At 33.5% G+C, this 16,323-nt stretch overlaps 3 protein-coding genes across 6 annotated transcripts; 2 read left to right on the forward strand and 1 right to left on the reverse strand.

Moving 5' to 3' along the window:
* The first annotated feature begins 721 nt into the window (after window positions 1–721).
* On the forward strand, window positions 722–3,767 carry LOC105641850 (Ribonuclease E inhibitor RraA/Dimethylmenaquinone methyltransferase). Of its 3 annotated transcripts, XM_020682404.3 has the most exons (3): window positions 729–913; window positions 2,090–2,166; window positions 2,899–3,767. In XM_020682404.3, exon 3 carries the CDS (start codon window positions 2,907–2,909, stop codon window positions 3,405–3,407), a length of 501 nt encoding a protein of 166 aa, XP_020538063.1. In that variant the 5' UTR covers window positions 729–913; window positions 2,090–2,166; window positions 2,899–2,906; the 3' UTR covers window positions 3,408–3,767. The 3 variants fall into 3 exon arrangements, with proteins under 3 accessions (XP_012081861.1, XP_020538063.1, XP_012081862.1); XM_012226471.3 differs by lacking the exon at window positions 2,090–2,166 and having other exon boundaries at window positions 722–913; XM_012226472.4 differs by lacking the exon at window positions 2,090–2,166 and having other exon boundaries at window positions 2,887–3,767.
* Window positions 3,768–4,719: 952 nt separating this feature from the next.
* LOC105641852 (RNI-like superfamily protein) lies at window positions 4,720–8,185 on the forward strand. Of its 2 annotated transcripts, XM_020682384.3 has the most exons (4): window positions 4,720–5,144; window positions 5,632–5,722; window positions 5,857–6,285; window positions 6,412–8,185. In XM_020682384.3, the coding sequence occupies exons 1-4, from the start codon at window positions 4,759–4,761 to the stop codon at window positions 7,222–7,224; spliced, it is 1,719 nt and encodes a 572-aa protein (XP_020538043.1). In that variant the 5' UTR covers window positions 4,720–4,758; the 3' UTR covers window positions 7,225–8,185. The 2 variants fall into 2 exon arrangements, with proteins under 2 accessions (XP_020538043.1, XP_012081867.1); XM_012226477.4 differs by having other exon boundaries at window positions 5,857–8,185.
* On the reverse strand, window positions 8,045–14,961 carry LOC105641851 (COP9 signalosome complex subunit 6a). Its single transcript, XM_012226476.4, has 9 exons — window positions 14,451–14,961; window positions 14,262–14,350; window positions 12,937–13,030; window positions 11,735–11,796; window positions 11,574–11,652; window positions 10,513–10,605; window positions 9,774–9,874; window positions 8,952–9,007; window positions 8,045–8,332 (listed from the first exon to the last, which is right to left on the reverse strand). The coding sequence occupies exons 1-9, from the start codon at window positions 14,743–14,745 to the stop codon at window positions 8,251–8,253; spliced, it is 951 nt and encodes a 316-aa protein (XP_012081866.1). The 5' UTR covers window positions 14,746–14,961; the 3' UTR covers window positions 8,045–8,250.
* Between the last annotated feature and the right edge of the window lie 1,362 nt (window positions 14,962–16,323).

Raw genomic sequence — 16,323 nt, forward strand, 5'->3', positions numbered from 1 at the left:
GATACATTGAGGAATATTAAAGGAAAGATAAAAAAAAAACAAAGCCTAATTTCAGTTATTATAAATCGGTCCATATATATAGGAATAAAGTTCAATCTCCTACCTGAATCTATATGGGAGCAATATTCAATTTGTCCAGAGTCAACTTTTTATTTTACCTCCGGGATTTGTATCAAAGAATATAATACCCAATTTTCTATAAAAAATAAAATTCAATATTGTTAACTAATAAAAATTATTTAAAAATTTTTAAAATTAGGAAAGAAAAACTTTTTTATAAATATAACAACAATTATAAAAAATTATTGTCTTGTCTTTGATTTAAAAAATAATTAAATAAAATATTTGATTTAAAATTTTATAGAATTATAAAAATATTTAATTATATGAATATTTGATTTAAAAAATATATTTTTTCAATTATTTCTTAATTGTATTTGATGTAAATTAAATATTTTAATTTTAATTTAATATTTATTTTCTTTTAAGCAAAAAAAAAGGGATTTTTATTCTTTTATTGCAAATTCAGAAATTAAATTGTATAAAAAGATAATTTTTAGCCAAATTGAAAATTGTTTCTAAATCTACATAGCAAATTGAGCTATATTCTGTTCGAATATATATAAAATAATATAATAATATTACAGAATTAGTTATGAAACCCAAAAGTGGAGTGTAAGAAGTAAACCCAAGAGTAACGAACTTGACAGATGGGTATGGATTACATTATGAGTGATGCATGATGTGAAGTGGCAATGGGCACACCAACCGACACCTCTTTCCTTTTCTGACTCCAAACTCCAATCCATAGGATATAAAATATCATCTCTTCTATTTGTTATTCTTTCTTTATACTATCAAGAAAATCAAACAGTCATAGGCTTCCACTTCAAACCCACCACCGAACTGATAGGTAAAGTCTTTTTCTTTTTTACCTCCACGTCTTTTGCTTATCCAGTTCTTCTTCTTCTTTGTTTTTTTTATTTTTATCAATTGTATCCAGTGCTAATGGTTTGGATCATCTTTTTATTTTCTTGTTAATTCCTTTTTCCCTAATGGGTTGCTTGGGTTTGCGTTTCTTTGTTGTTGTTATTGATTCATTCTCTGGTTACTGGATGAAGGGTTAGATAATTGTCAAATTGTTTTATGTAATGGTTTTGTTCTTATGTGGTGATTTGAGAATAATCTTTGCTAGAAGAATAGATCAATTTTCTTTTCTTGTTCCTGAGAAATTTGTTATCCTAGTTTGGTAAAAACATGGATTCTTTGTAGCCTCTTATGTGGATGAACTGATGCCAATTAATTTGCAGTTCTCCCCAATTTTTCATCCATTCCAAATCAAAAGCTAGATAGATGAGCTTTGGAAATTCAAGGGTTTTCATTTAATTTCTTTTTGGCATTAATTAATGTGAATGAAACAAAATGTTCTCAAATTCATTTGAAATATCATATTTTCATGTTTGGTATAAATGAAAATATTCAGTTTAGTGAATTAAACATAATTAAACTAAATTCTACTCCCTCCGACCCATTTTGTTTGCTTGTTATTCCTTTTTTGGATGTTCCAAAATATTTGCAAGTTTTCTAAATTTAGACATGTAAATAATTATTTTTCCATAATAACCTTTATAATTATTCATTGAAGGAAGGACTTTTAGTATCTTAACAGTTATTAAGGGAAAAGAATGACAAATAACTTTTGTTAACTAAATTTTTAATATGCGAATTTTGTCAATCCATGCAAATAAAATGGGACGGCGAGAGTATAATCTATAAGTGACTTATATATTTCAAATCCATTTATACCAAATAAAGGGTTAGCCTTTCCTATTTATGTTACTAATGTTTGTTCATTTTCCTATGGAATATGAAGACTAATTTAATAGTGTTTGCTTGCTTACATATGACATTAAACTTGATAAAGACTCCCAAGCTCAATTCCTTGGAGTTTGTAGTATGGCTACCAATTTGTAACAGTTGGTGGCATATGGATTTCTGGATATACCTTGAAGAAGGATTTCTTGTTGATGAACTTTAGGAGTTTTAGTCTAAAATTGAATTTCTAATCCTTTTTTTTTTCTTTTTGTAGTCTCTCCTAACATAATCCATAATTTTTGTTTTCTACACTTTCAAGAACTGGAGTGAAGAAATTTTTCTGGTACACATGTAGGTCAAAATTATCAGTCTTATAGAATTTTAGTTACGGAATTGATTCTATCAGTACAAGTTGTACCGCCAGTGAATTTTCCAAAATTTGGCATAAGCATGTTGTCTTTTTATGCTTTTGCCAGTTCTGAATGCTACTGATCTTTGAAAAGCATTCTATTTTACATACCAATAGAATTAGAACAAGACTATTCACATTCTTTTGAGCTGGATGATGATTTGATGAGCTACTTGTATGGTAGATGTTACATTATGTTTATTCTTACATATCGACAAGCAACAATAACTCCTGGCAATAGGCTGGGCTGGGGACTGATTCAGTGCTTAGAATAGAAAGGAAATCAGGAGTAATACAAGTCCAAACATTCGCATTATGAATGTAATTCTCATTTTCTTGCTTCTTTATCCAAATTAATGCATATGTATAGGATTGACATTTGAACTTTTCATTATAAATTACTGATGTAAAAGCTGTAATATAAATTGTGGATTTTTTTTGGAGATCGGTGGTGTAGTGAGATGGACTCTTTGATGATAGATTGCAAAGAAAGGTGCATTGTAGTTTTTAAAGCTATATTTCTTTCACCTTGTCATTTACAAGGATGATAATATTATTTGAAACCAATTTGGCATAGAGTCATAATTTATTTGAATGTCCATTTTGCTTCATATATGAGTAATGTGTTCTTTATTTGAATTTGGTTATTGAAATTTTGACAGCTTTTTCTGCAGGGTAATCTATGGCTAGCATAGCAACTGCCGAAGCTTGCGATTCAAATACTGTGCTTTTGGCGAGTGGCGACTTGCGAGCTTTACAACCGATTTTCAAGATATACGGCCAGAGCCGATCATTTGCAGGCCCCATTGTCACTCTTAAGGTTTTTGAGGACAATGTGTTGGTTAGGGAGATTCTAGAAACTAGAGGCGAAGGAAGAGTTCTAGTTATAGATGGTGGTGGAAGCATGAGATGTGCTCTGGTTGGAGGGAATTTAGGACAATTAGCTCAAAATATGGGATGGGCTGGAATTGTAGTGAATGGATGCATCAGAGATGTAGATGAGATTAATGGATGTGATATTGGTGTAAGAGCATTGGCATCACATCCTACGAAATCCAACAAGAAAGGCATCGGTGAGAAGCATGTACCTGTGAACATTGCCGGAACTCTCATTCACGACGGGGAATGGTTGTATGCGGATAGTGATGGCATTCTTATCTCAAAATCTGAGCTCTCTATTTGAACAGGCACCTTAATGTGCCTCGAACTTCATGTTGCTCGTCTCATAAGAGGTTAGGATCCTGACCGCACACACATAATTTCGAGTTTTTTGTACCGAGGAAAAGGAAGCATTGCTTACATCAAACAATAGATGGCTGATATAAATGTTTTTTTTGCCTGGAATTAACTGGATTCATATTTCAATAATGGTGGTCAAACAAGTTAGCTCTTGAATTATTTACCAGTTGTATACTACTATTTCAGATTTGGTCATGAAAATGTAATATTTTAGATGGTATTTTGATTCAAAAACAAGTATATTGTTAATGTTTAGACATAGATGTACTGCAGTTCAACTCCAAAAGCATGGTTTTAGAATTCAGGCTATTCTTATTTAGAGAACTTACTAGATGGAAGCTGGTACGGTAAGAGTGTCCCTGCGGGGAACTGGTGCCAACTACAGTCATGGATGGTTCTTTTCAAGTGAGATGCCATTGCCTGATGCTCATAATTTTGTGCTTTTTTTTTTTTTTTTTAAAGTATTGGAGAAGAGAGATTCGAACCTGAATTTATTATCGGGTTGCATATGCACTTGGTATGCATTTATTGTGCTTTTAAATTACAAATTTTGGTACCATTGAATATTTCTTTACACTAGTAATTTCAATTTTTAGAGTTTTTCATTTTTATATGCAATATATTAATTTGACATATGACTAATATAATAATTTTCATATTTTTTAATTATTTAATAAATATTTAATTGATCTGATTTTGTAAATTAAAGCATTCAATAGAATGATTTTATGATTTAAAATGTTTATTAGTACATTTTTATAAGGTTGAAGTATTTAACGAATCAAAATAAAAGTAGAGGGTGCCAATTTTTTTTTTTTGTGTAAAATATGAGTGAATTTTTGCATTTGGCCTAAAAAAATCAACTTTAGAAATTCTAATTTTTTTTTTCAGAATAAATTTAGTCTTAAAAAATGGATCTAAATTACTATTTAATCTTTGTATTCTGACTAAAAAATTGATATATCTAGCTTTTAAATTTGCAAAAAGTGTCATTTTTATTATTAAATGCAATGCGATAACTCGCTATTTAATGCTTCATATTTAATATAATATTTATATTACTCCATTTGCCATAAAAACAAAACTTTTTAAACAAATGAACTAAATGAATAATAAATCTATAAGTTAAAACCATCCAGTTATTTCATTAAAATATAGGGACAAGTAAGAAAAAAAGGTCAAATTTCAAGGACTAAATATTAATTTGCCTTCTTATGAAAAACTTATTTACAAATATTTCATATTGAAACTTAGTAGAAATTCATACATAGACTTGCTTACTTCCACGTAAATCAATGGAACTGGAGAGACTACCAAGCAACTTGATAAACGAAGAGATTCTGGCGAGGTTTGAGTTAGAAACGCTGTGCACGGTGGCCTGTGTGAGCAAAGCCCTCCGCTTCTCCGTCGACACCCAAGTTCTTCCCTTTCTGTCCTCCCTCCATTTCCCAGAATCTCTGATTCCAGATGCCAACGCTCTTTACCATGTCCTGAGTCGCTGCACCAGAAGAGGAAGAAAAACCCATAGCCTTAAAACCCTAAACCTCAATTGCCAACGCCTTCATCATTCGTGCCTTACTCTTTTATTGGGTAAACAAGTGGAGCAGCTCAATTTCTTTTGCTGCTCCTTGCTCTCGTCTCAGTTTCTTGTTTCTATTGGAAAAAATTGCCCCTTTATCAGGTATTTTTTCCTCCTTTTTTTTTTTTTTTTATTACCCACTTACTTGATTCTCTGTGCGGTATTCTTATGTCAATTCAGTTTGGGTCACGGTTGGCTGGCTCTGCAATTGTGAATGGAATGCCATTCTTGGAATAGGATCCATTGTTTCTTTTTAGTTCACTAGGAACCCAAATTTTTATACATTTTTATGTTCGAATAATTCTTAATATAACCAATAAATTTTATTTAGTTGTTAAAAAAAATATAACTTGGAACAGGATTTCTTGGATTTAAACATTCATTTCCTTTCCCATTACATTCCCAAAGCTCATAAAACATACACATAAAGTTTTCTGCAATACTAAATGGAAGTAATCTGCTTGTTTTTAATCGTAGGTGTAATTGGCTAATTTCAATGATAGAGTTTGCAGTTGTTCTGTTTATACCTATTATGTGAAGTTGCTTGGTCCTGCAAGTAATTATGTGTGTGGTTTGCTTGTAATGACAGGGTGCTAACGCTAGAATTGGCAGATGGGGGATTACCACACGTGTTCAACAGGGATCTTGTTGACATGCTTTGTAGGTGTCATTTTCTGGAGGTAGGCTAATGCTTAATGAGCTGTTTGTTTTATTTTTATTTCATTGATTCTTTAGTGCTCTTTTAAGTTGCTCTGTACTGTACACAAGAAAGTGCTGATATCAGCTGCATCATGTTTGTTCTTTAATGGTGTAGTGTCTATTTATTAAAATTCGAGGGGCGGAAGTTGATGCAAAGGCTTTCAACTCCATTGAATGCTTTCTGCCCAAAACCATAAAATTGTTGAAGTTAAAACCGATGCTTGAGGAAAATGCAATCTGTCTTGCAAACAAACTAGGAGTTGGTATAAACTTTTCTGCAATTGAAGATTTTAGCGTCACTGTCTCTCCAACATCATATGGTTGCACATTACAGTATTTGTCGCTTGTTTTAGATGTGATATCTGATAGGCTTCTTTTGACGATCGCCAGTTCTCTTCCTCTTCTGGTAGAGCTGGATCTTGAAGATAGGCCAAACAAGGAACCATCTCCTCACCTTGACCTGACCAACAGTGGGCTGCAGTCCTTGGGCTCTTGCCATCATTTGAGTAGTCTCTCTCTTATACGCAGCAGGCAGAATTACCAGGTATCATTTAAACGAATAAATGATATGGGCATGTTTCTCCTATCTGAGAGTTGCAAAAATTTGCAGTCAGTGAGACTTTGTGGTTTCTCTAAAGTTAGTGATGCCGGCTTCGCTTCTTTGCTACAGTCCTGCCAGAAGTTAAAGAAATTTGAAGTTCGTAATGCCTTGTTTTTGTCAGACTTGGCCTTTCACAATCTAATTGGGACCCAATGTGCCCTTGTTGAGGTAAGATTATTGTCATGCAACCTCATAACCAGTGAATCAGTGAAGAAATTGAGTTCTTCTAATAGCCTGGAGGTGCTAGACTTGTGTGGCTGCAAGAGCATAGCAGATTCTTGCTTCAGCTCCATTTCAAGTCTTCAAAGATTAACATCTTTGAATCTTACTGGAGCTGATATCACGGATAGTGGTTTATCAGTTCTTGGTCAGAGGAGTCCACCGATCTCGTATCTGAGCCTTAGACGCTGTAAGAGGATAACTGACAAAGGAATTTCGCTTTTGTTGTGTGGGGAAATCGTGCGAACATTGGCAGCACTAGATTTAGGTTACCTGCCGGGAATATCAGACAATGGAATTTTTACGTTTGTTGCTGCTGGAAAAGAGATTACTGAATTGTCGATTAGGTGTTGCTTTTACGTGACTGATTCTTCATTGCAAGCATTGGCTACAAAGAGAAGGTTCCAAGATGGGAGTAAGCAACTTAAGCAACTTGATCTTTTCAACTGCACTGGACTATCTGCTGAGGCATTATGGTTGCTAAAGAGCCCTTCATTCAGTGGACTGCATTGGGTTGGTATTGGAGAAACACGTTTGGCAAGTAAAGGAGGTGCAGTTATAACAGAAATTAGGAAGGAACGACCATGGTTGACTCTGTGTATTGATGGCTGTGAAATGGGCTGTCGCGATGGATGGCATTTACATACATTAGAAAGCTTTTGATATCCTTCTCTGCGAGTTAATATTGCCGCCACCAATATCTCGCACCGGTTTTATGGAGAGATTGATGCAAGTAAATGAGCCTTGGGCGGCTAGTTCTCTTTCTATAGCTTTAGCTTAGCTAAGTTTGATCTTTCTCCTTCATTGGACCTGTTGGTAGTGCATCAATCCTCTTGTACACTATGATCTTACTTGATTTGAACGACGCCAGGACAATAGGCTTTTGTGGTTTTTGTGTTGTAATCCATGTTTGCTTGAATTTTTTACATCTGCTTGGAAAACAGGAAGTGATCCTCTCACGAGCAAAGCTTATTTGCTACTGTTGCCTACCGGAGATTGGAAACGTGCCAAAGAATTCCATTTTTATGACATCGCCCTAAATTCAAGCAAACATCAAAACATTTGCCAAATTGACTGCAAAAAATGTGACATTCTATGTACATTGCTTTCAAACTACAAGAGTGGCAAAATCTTATGGAAAGGTCAGGGAAGAGGTATAGACAATGGAGGAACAAAAACGAGGTAGGAGATAGGCTCGAGACAACACTGATGGTGGTCCAGGTCCGGCCAATGAGGCTTGTTCCAGGTCTGACAAATGCATTGATGCTGAATTCTGGTGGGTTGAGAAGTATGAAATCATGCAGGAAGAGGAGGCTAATGCCTGTCAAAGGTTGCCGCTAGGTAAGAGCGTCCTGTGCACATTTGCGCCTGAGGCATGTCTTTAACACCATACCTGAAACACCACAATCTACAAGCCTGACCGCCTGTTTCCTACCCTAAGAAATAAACCCAATGGCAGATGTGCAACGCAAAATAAAGCAGATATGAAAATGTGGGCTATTTCTATTTCTTTCAAATTGTTCAGTTATATTTCTTGAGCTTCTATGTGCTATGCACATTCAAAAGAAATAAAACAAAACCCAAAAAAAAAAAAAAAAAAAAAAAAAAAAGAAAGAAAGAAGAAGCAATCAGTCCTCGAAAGGTAATGAAATCAGCAGCATTAACTGTCATATAAGAGCTGGCAATTTTTCAGATAAAAGCAGTTCGTCCACCCCTTCGACTGTGCCTGTCATAGGCAGTGTTGAATTTGTCAACTAGCTCGTTCATTGTGCTGGATTAAAAACAGAAAAAGAGAGACCATAGTTAGCTTATATCATGGATAAAAAACCAACAGTGACGATGAGAGAAATAATTATATAAAGTCCATGAAACTGCAAAGTGATGTTTTCCCCGCATATTACAACTACTTGCATCAACGTTGACGCATTTATAAAAGTGTCTTACAGAGGCAATAACATTAACCCAAAGAAATGCCTCAATATGCAAGCAAACCTTTGACATTTTTGGACATGGGTAAATCAACTAAGTAGAAGAACTTGGTTTGTCTTTAACCATAAAATTTCACTTCACTAGAAAGCAATCATATTATAATATTTCCATCATATTAGATTATCTTGATACTTGCAATCCCTTTCTTCAACAATTTCTATTAATAAATATATCAGATTAGGCATTCCAAATATCAGAAGTCCTTCCCTGTATGCGAAGTTTTATTTATAGTGATTACTCAAATTATTGCTACTTCTTAGTTACATGTTCTGCTTTTTTTTAATCACATCAATTTGTTTGTTTATTCATTTCCAATAGCAATCATACCACATCTATTTAATAAGAAAAACTACAGAATGCAAAACATAAAAATTCCGCACAGTGGTGCCCATAAATCATACCTTGAGCAGTTTGTGAACATGGCAAGGTAAGTGATCAATAATGTATCATTGTATTCCTGTACCAAAAAAAAAAAAAAAAAAAAAAAAAAAATGTCCATTCATAGTACAAATGACATCTTAACATTAAAGATATGTAGATATAAAAAGAAAACATTAACGTTTACCCCAGATATTGTCAGACATCACTTTGTGTGGACAATAACATATATCATGCATACTCTGAAACTATAACCAATTTCACACACAGCAAAGAAAAAGTTTTTCAGTGTCCATCAAGACTCACCACCATAATTGATCGACACTAATTATCGATAATAAATACTGCTGAAACCAGTTACAATGTCCTCCTGTTTTAACTGTAATCAAGTAGTGGATAGACCTAAAGAATTGGCTAGTGTTTGGTCATCAAATAGAAAGTATATGTTGGTTGACAGTTTAAACCATGAAAAATGAAATGAGAGAGATGGCATAGGAATGAGTTGTCTGCTTATTTTACACATTCCATACCTATTTATCATCTCTCTCTCTCTCTCACTCTCATTAACAGACTAATTATCTTCTAGATGGACAACAATTCTCATTTCCTTCACATATATAGACTGATATTCCTTAAGAGAAGATTTTTCTACCAGCAGAATCTACATATTTGTCATGAGACATAGAACCACAACCCTGATAAATTGGCTCTGTAGGTTAGAAGGTACCTATACTGGACAGAAAAATGCAAATGCCCACTTAACCATATGGTTAAAATTTGCGATCTATAACACAGTAACATCACGTGGTAACATATGTCCCAAATATGCAATCAATAACACTCACCATCAAGAAATCATCTTGAAATTTTTCTGATTCAATGGCTGGCAGTCTTCTTAAAAGGCTTGATACTTGTCTCAATAAGGAGTTCTCACAAGGAATTTCACCTGCATTTATGAATAACAGAATTATAGAAATGCAATTAATATCAACTATAAGACTTTGACTGCCTACTTTTCGACAGCAAATGCATCTTCCTCCAAGATAATAACAATCCTTTTTCCTTTGCTTCTCTTGATTATCATGGCCCTTCAATTCTACCCCCTCCATTTTTCGGAAGATCAAAATAGGACACCCATGGAAAAGGTCTCAGTTTGATTTTGTCCATAGGACCTGTTCATGGCTGGGCTTGAGCTTCAGAAATGCTAATTTTTGAAAGACTTGGGAAGCCTGGGCATCAATTTTCTTCATAAATTAAAGCCCATGGCACAGCTCGTGAACAGGTCATAGGCTAATGGCAGCTGATGGTCCAAAACCATTATCAGGGTTAATGAGAAAGACAGTGACAACAAGAAGATGCAAAGTATATATAACATAAAAAATTTTAATATATCTAAAGTAGACACCTCCATATTATTAAAGTCTTCTCCTAAATTGTGCCTTTCAAGGAAGATAATTACAGCCTTTAGGATTTCACTGAATTCAACGATCAGATATATCAATATCTTTACCATTTCAATTCAGTAGTTCTCTTAGGGGCAACAAAAGCACCAGCTATTGCATTCATCAAAAGAAAAGCATTTACCTTTCTGCATTGCAGCAAGATAGTGATGAAGCACCCTAATTCTGCTATTCAACATCTTGATAGCACTATGTATGCCAGTAAGGTGGGCAGCCACTACACAGAAGAACCAAACTAAATTAATATGAATCAGAAAAGAAAAATGAGGAATGCTAGTCATAGTGAATGTCTAATGCTCTCTTGTTTATTGGTCGAAATATATTTATTATTTCTGAAGGTAACTTCTTACCTATTATAATAGGTGACCCAGAAAAAATTAATCACTTTTTTCTATTTCTTAATTTACTCTTGTTTGTCACCTCTTAGGCATACATTCCATCTCCTCCTGCCAATTTTCTTTTTTTTTTTTCCCTTCATTTTCTTATTTTCCTCAAAATATTCTATTCTAAAATGTAAAACGCATTTAATTTACCCGCAATACAAGCGACAGAACACAAAAATATTCACTGCAAATCCAACAAATTAATTCATATCCATCTGCTTTTTTTTTTTTTTTTCTCTTTTTCATATCAAAATTCATAAAAAAAAGATTCCCATGTAGCATCTGTATGGATAATTTATAGATAAAGCAAATAAGAGTAGAGATACTTTATTATAATTATGATGGCCATGAGTCCAGCAAAGCAACAAACTCTTCTCAAAATATGGAGATATCAATTGCAGGCAAGTACTTCAATTTCTTATTTATACATATGGTTATATATTTTTGTCATCATCAATTTCACACTGGTGAAGGAGATAAATGAGAGTAAAAGGGAGAAAAAAGGACTTTTCTTTTTGCAGGTTATCTAAGATAGGTAACTAATAAATTAGCTTCAAAAATAATAACAATAGAAAGGGAGTGTTAGAAGGTCACTCTTTGGAGTGACTGTGGCTAGCATTCCTCAAGAAAAATATTTTCATACAGGCCTAGCTTGGTAGTTACACCTAAAAGAAATCTTAGGTTGGGAGAGAGATACTTCTGCAATTCTATCTCTTCATTCTTCTTATTAAGAAACAGTACAACAATTATTATTAAATAATAGATAGATTACATAGATATAAAAAAATAGGAGAGGACTAACATTGAGTTGCTGCAGAGCCTCCATCAGATGGCTTAAGGTGTGCCACATGATCAACTGAGATACGTTCAGCTTCCACTGTCTTCAAATCCAAAAAAAGCGGTCAATAAATTTAGTCGGTAGAAGAAACTATAACAAGGCAAATAAGAATGATGATGACTGACCTCAATTGTGTAACTTGATCGAACAAAGATGAGCTGTGGAATGCCATCAATAACGTGCAGTTCTGCAGTTGTAACAATCAAGATCCCAAAAGCATGAAGGTTATACGAAATTATAATGCACCAGTAAAAGGATCATAAGAACTAACAATAGAATTAAAGGTATACCAAACAAACGGATCAAGCAACGCTTCCTATGAAATATAATGAAGAATGATAGCGCCATTCAAACAGTACTACATGGTAAAGTTTATATACACATATTACATACTATAGTATATCGTGTAGTATAAAATGCCTCCCAACAGCTCAGGATTTTCAAGCCTAATTTGGTCTCTGATTACAGTGAGAAGGTGAGTAAAAAGAAAGAATCTGGTAACTGTGGGGGGGGCTGTGAACAATGGCTGAATTTCTTTAGCCAGCAGCCTTTGAAAGAAAGGAAAAACAGCTAAAGAAAATAAGAAATTCAGCTATTGTTCACCACCCCACACAACGACCAAATTCTTTCTTTTTCTCGCTTTCTCACTGTAATCAGAGACCAAATTCCCCTAAAACTGATCAATTAATTGAGATTTTCCAGCCATAGAGGCACTACTAGGCTGGCTGTCAATCTGTCATACATCTAAAAGTTGACTTAGGCCCTCACCTAATAATTTAAACTTTAACGTTGAGTGGATTTCTAGTAATTCAAACTTTAGGTTCTTTTAGACCTTCCCTGCCCAAACCTGCACATTCAAACTTTAGGCCTCATATTCTTGTAATATATTTAGCACAAAGCAGTAATTATGTGTCTCGTTTGTGCTTTCAGACTGATGGCTTCCATGTAAGCAGGCGACATCAAAATTTAAAACCTAACCTAAAAGTTCGAATTTTAGATTAAGTTTTTTGTTCCAAATAGTATTGAAGACAGATAGTACTAGCACAAAGCAAACAATATATGAGGCGCTACAAAAGTTAGAGGAGGAAGGGGATGGACCAGTTGGATCAAATCTCCTACTTTAGCTTGAGATAACAAGACTAAACTGGCTATGGTAGTGACAAGACATGATTTGTGCCATTGAAACATTCAGTACAATTAACATTGATTGCAGTTGGGGAACGCCACTCTCAATAGCAAAAACATATTAACCAGTATGTCGATGGCTTAACAGCTTCATTGCTGTCAAACATTAATTTAAAGAAGCGTCATTAAAAAGATCACATACCACTTTCATAAATAGTCACAGGCAGATCCTTCTGAGCTGGATTGATTGAAGGATTCAATAGAACATAAACGGGACTTTCATTAATATCCATCAACTGTTACAGAAAAAAATAGTCACAATTTATTGGCAAATAAAATTCATCTGTAACAACATAATCAACAGAAAACGAATGCATTAAGATGGAAAAATTATGTCAGAGCGAAGTGCAAAAAGAACATCAGTGGGACATAAAAAAGAAAAACTTATTATGCTCATATATATTCCTAAACAGTAAGATAAATTACCATAGTCAAAACTCAGTTAATGCCCATTTCCAACAATACACCATCTATAAGCTTAGGAAGATTCTTAAATTTCAGGTTAGAAGCATTCACAAGCGAGAGGCAATGGTAGCAGCAGTAATCAAGCCCTTGATAAAAAAAAAAAATTGTCATGAGGTTACCAGACTAAGTAAGGTACAGTCAGAAATCAAAAACTCATACACAATTATGATAGAAGTCATTGAGCCTTGAGCAAATACTACAAACAAATGTTAATCAAAATAAAGTTATGATACTTGTGATTCTCAGAAGAAATTTTGAGCAAAAGTTAATGAATTGGCAGGTATTTTCATTACAACACACATGATTCAAACTTTTAAAAGACATTTGTTCCATGTTTAAATCATCCTGAGTGGCTGACCCTTGAGACCGTTTCCTTAGGCATTTGCTTATGTATCCAATTCATTATTAAATTTTTAATGTCCCATCTCTGTTATCAGTTCAGTTTTCTCACAAGGAGAATACTTATGATTTATGCAAAACAATGTGGTATCGGTTATTTTTTATTCTCTGCTATCACTATTATGAGATGGTTATTTTTGATTCTCGGCTATCAGTATTATGAGATAACAAAATTAACAATCCTTAATTGTTCAAAGACACTGTGAATCCAAGGCATCAAGAAAGAAGCATTATGACATCTGCATATGCTATTGAATGAGCTTCTTTAATTCAAAAAATTGCAAATTCATTCAGCAATGGCAAGATTTCCTTGTTTGTCCCAATCCCAAATAACATGAATTGCTACTAATCCCACAAGGAAGTACATTCTAAACATCCCAACCAACCAAAATAAATATGTTAATTTTGTATCTTCCCATTGGTTTGCATACTTCGATAAAATTACATGGCATGATGAACTAGTATGTTGCTTTATCAACATATGTCACAAAACCTCTTTGAAAGGTCAGTGGAAACATAAGGCACTAATACCACAGTTCTTGTAAATTGACAAAAATCGTCATCACAATATAAAAACCAGTAAGAATAAAGAAGGAAACATACAGCCTTGTGAATATGCATATCAGATTCCTCAGCATCACTTCCAGTCGAATACCATCCCAATATATAAAAGTGAGGAAAAACCTTTTTATCTGTAATCCAATCAGAATAATTCAATTCATTAAAATTTGAACCCTAAAAATTATTGAACAGACAAATTTTTCAAAAAAACAAGGTGTTGAGGAGAATTACAAAGCTCTTGCTTCTTCTCAAGAAAAGGGCGGTCGAGGGAATGACTGATGGGATCATAAAGAAGCTCAAAACTATTAAAGATCTCGACAGTGCGCCCTCTCTGCACTCCTATAACACATCCGTAGACTCTCGGTGGCGGTGCTTGAGCTGGAGCGACTCCGCTACCGTTGCTGTTGTTATTTGAAGTAACGGGAGGGTTCATCTGAGACTTGACCCGAGTGTAGTGATCCGATATGTTAACTATAACGAGCGGGTGCAGCTTGAACGTTAAACCACTGCTCGACGATGACGCCATTGTTGTCGTTTTGGTTCCCTTCGATCCCAACTGCCTAATCAAAGCAGAGTCTGAGGAAATTAAACGCTAGATCGAGGGATGTTGGGGTTTTAGGCTTAGTTAAAAAAAGGAATTTACTTTTAAGAACTCTTTTGCAGTTTCGCTATATACTAATATACACTCCAGTCAGACACTCAAGACGATTTCCATTATTTTCCATATTTTTGTTCTGTGTTGGGCTTGAGAAATACTAGCGTTGCTGGCCTTAGTACAGTGTTACTAAACCCGGTCGGGAGGTTGAGCCGGCCAAAGAATCGGATGGATAGTTCACTTGTTGAACTGACATGTCAATAATTTAATTAGTAGATCGCAAAAATTATTAATAATATATATTAATTAAATAATTATAATTATCAATGGACCGTAACGCTTGGTGAAATCGGTTTAAATCAATATGTTCAACCATTATTTATCCGTTCATTCCAATTTGCTTTCTTAAATTCAAAAATAAAATCGACTCAATTTAAAGTTAGTTTATTGGTTTTTCGGATCAACCTATCGGTTTGATACAGTTTTAATAACTATGCTTAAAAATATTAATATGAAAATAATAAAATAATATTTGTTGATTATTCTAAGCCTGAATTTTTCTCTTTAAATTTATATTCTATGATAACACTACATTTTGTCATCGGAATTTAACTTTCATATTTTTTTAAAGAAAATTATTATTAATAGTATCGGGGGAAATTTTAGTATTACAAATTAAATGGCCTCAATCAATAGGGCGACCTGCCAAGAACACGCACAGGGCTGGCAGGCATTTTGTAACGTTGCCATATTTAATCAATTTCACTTGGCTAGTTTTGGCATTTCCCTGGAAGAAGCAGAAGGAAGCTTTGTGCAAACTGTATGTATCTAAAAGGTTTGAACTTTGAAAGCTACAATGACCCCTCATCGTGGAGGATTTGGCCTTAAGAATCATGGACTCAAGACAGACATCTTACACCGAGATGCATTTTTATTGACTGCCATAGCTTCAACTGAGACATCTAACTGCCACGTAACAACAAATATAACTTTCAATGTTTTTTTTTTTTTTTTTTTTTATTTTATTTTTTATAATAGCTTTCAATGTTAATAAGACGCGTGTTCAAGTTTTGCTGAAAAATAACACAATATCTAAATTAAAATAAATTGAAATTAAAGAATATATAAACAAATTATTTCAATATATATATATATATATATTAGACATGCATTCTTAAAGACTGCTTAACATATATAAGTCAAGATAAAAAAAAAAAGAGGTTATAATTCATTAATTAAATTTCTTTTGTATTTGGATTACAAAGAGAAAAAAAGAAGGAAGAAAATTAAATAAATATAAAAAATAATAAGGAAATAATTTTTTTTAGAAAAAAAATATTTTACTTATCTTTTTTAGATATAAAAAAATAAAATTAATTTTTCTCTATAAATTTATTTTTATAATTTTTTATTTTCTTTTTAATTTGAAAAAAATTTATCAGAATTCCTTTTTTTTTATATTTCTTTCCTCTTTTCAAATAAAATAGTATTTATTTATTAATATACTCC

Source organism: Jatropha curcas, chromosome 5 (genome assembly GCF_041381405.1).
Source record: "Jatropha curcas cultivar XTBG-Jc1 chromosome 5, XTBG_Jcur_1.0, whole genome shotgun sequence".
In the NCBI taxonomy this organism is placed as follows: domain Eukaryota; kingdom Viridiplantae; phylum Streptophyta; class Magnoliopsida; order Malpighiales; family Euphorbiaceae; genus Jatropha; species Jatropha curcas.